Source organism: Opisthorchis viverrini (genome assembly GCF_000715545.1).
Source record: "Opisthorchis viverrini unplaced genomic scaffold opera_v5_128, whole genome shotgun sequence".
Classification (NCBI taxonomy): Eukaryota; Metazoa; Platyhelminthes; class Trematoda; order Opisthorchiida; family Opisthorchiidae; genus Opisthorchis; species Opisthorchis viverrini.
The window spans coordinates 191170-192201 of record NW_008751782.1 but is presented as its reverse complement, the minus strand read 5'-3'; the positions used below and the strand labels follow the sequence as shown (position 1 = coordinate 192201).

The 1032-nt window shown below is 44.1% G+C and overlaps 1 protein-coding gene across 1 annotated transcript in view; it reads right to left on the bottom strand.

The window, feature by feature from the left end:
- The window catches only part of T265_13972 (hypothetical protein), a gene marked incomplete at both ends in the record, with an annotated part of 33646 nt that overhangs the window by 9862 nt on the left and 22752 nt on the right, over positions 1-1032 (bottom strand). Inside the window, one exon of the mRNA XM_009171439.1 lies at positions 435-482. Coding sequence (XP_009169703.1) covers positions 435-482 — 48 coding nt within the window. The remainder of the gene's footprint in view (positions 1-434; positions 483-1032) is intronic.

Sequence of the window (1032 nt, the reverse complement as noted above, 5' to 3'; positions counted from 1 at the left end):
TTGGGCTTCTAACCTTAATCGAAGATTGGTTGTCGACCGAAAGTTCCATCATTCAAAATTTGTTAAATTAACGTAAAATTTCACCACCCTACGCGTTAAAAAGAGCGGTCTTCTAATGATGGACTAAAACCTAGACTGCGCGTTCAGAAGCAGCTATTTGTTTTTGTTTGTCAGGTTGGCGTCCACACAGAGAGTAAAAGTACATGAACGTCGCCTGGGCCCTGTTTGTTTTCCTCATCCGACTCTGTCAAGTGCATTGATTTCCCTCCGTAATAGTCATTTGGTACTGAACATCCAATAGGTCTTATATACAAATGTCCATTTCTGTGTTTGTTGTTCAACTTAATTAAAATATATGAATACTTTAAATAATCTGAGTGATTTTGTTCGGTTAAGTCAACAAAGATAGCGCGTGGAAACAAAACATAGCTCACCGAATGGGATCGGGCCGTTCTTTGGTGGATTCCAAATTTGTTTTCGAACTAGTCGATAAATGCAAAACAAAACTTTTGTGTAACTACTCGACCAATTTGTTTGCGATGAGTATGTTTTCTACACCATCCAGTTTTACAATGTGGAAATAAAATGAGGGCAGAATACCAGGCATACCTGAGGTCCATAATAGGTTACTTGTGTGACCTCATGTGAGGCGCCGTCACGAAGAGACTGGACCTTACCGGTATGTTTTCCATCCAGTTTTACAATGTGGAAATAAAATGAGGGCAGAATACCAGGCATACCTGAGGTCCATAATAGGTTACTTGTGTGATGTGACCTGAGGCGCCGTCACGAAGAGACTGGACCTTACCGCGGTGTGACGGTTTACGCACCTCAGCGATCCATTGAGCTATACTGGAGAGTGTCCCGCGGCACCCACAGAGTCCCTCATACCAGGTTGGTCGATGGTTAGAGGTCTGACGAACACAGTCTCCTGGCCCTCCAGGTTGGGGGTTGGAACATGTGGCGACTTGTTCCGTAGAAATGGTAATGCATTTGCATTTCCCGCCAAACACCGCTGCCTTGCGGTTAGGC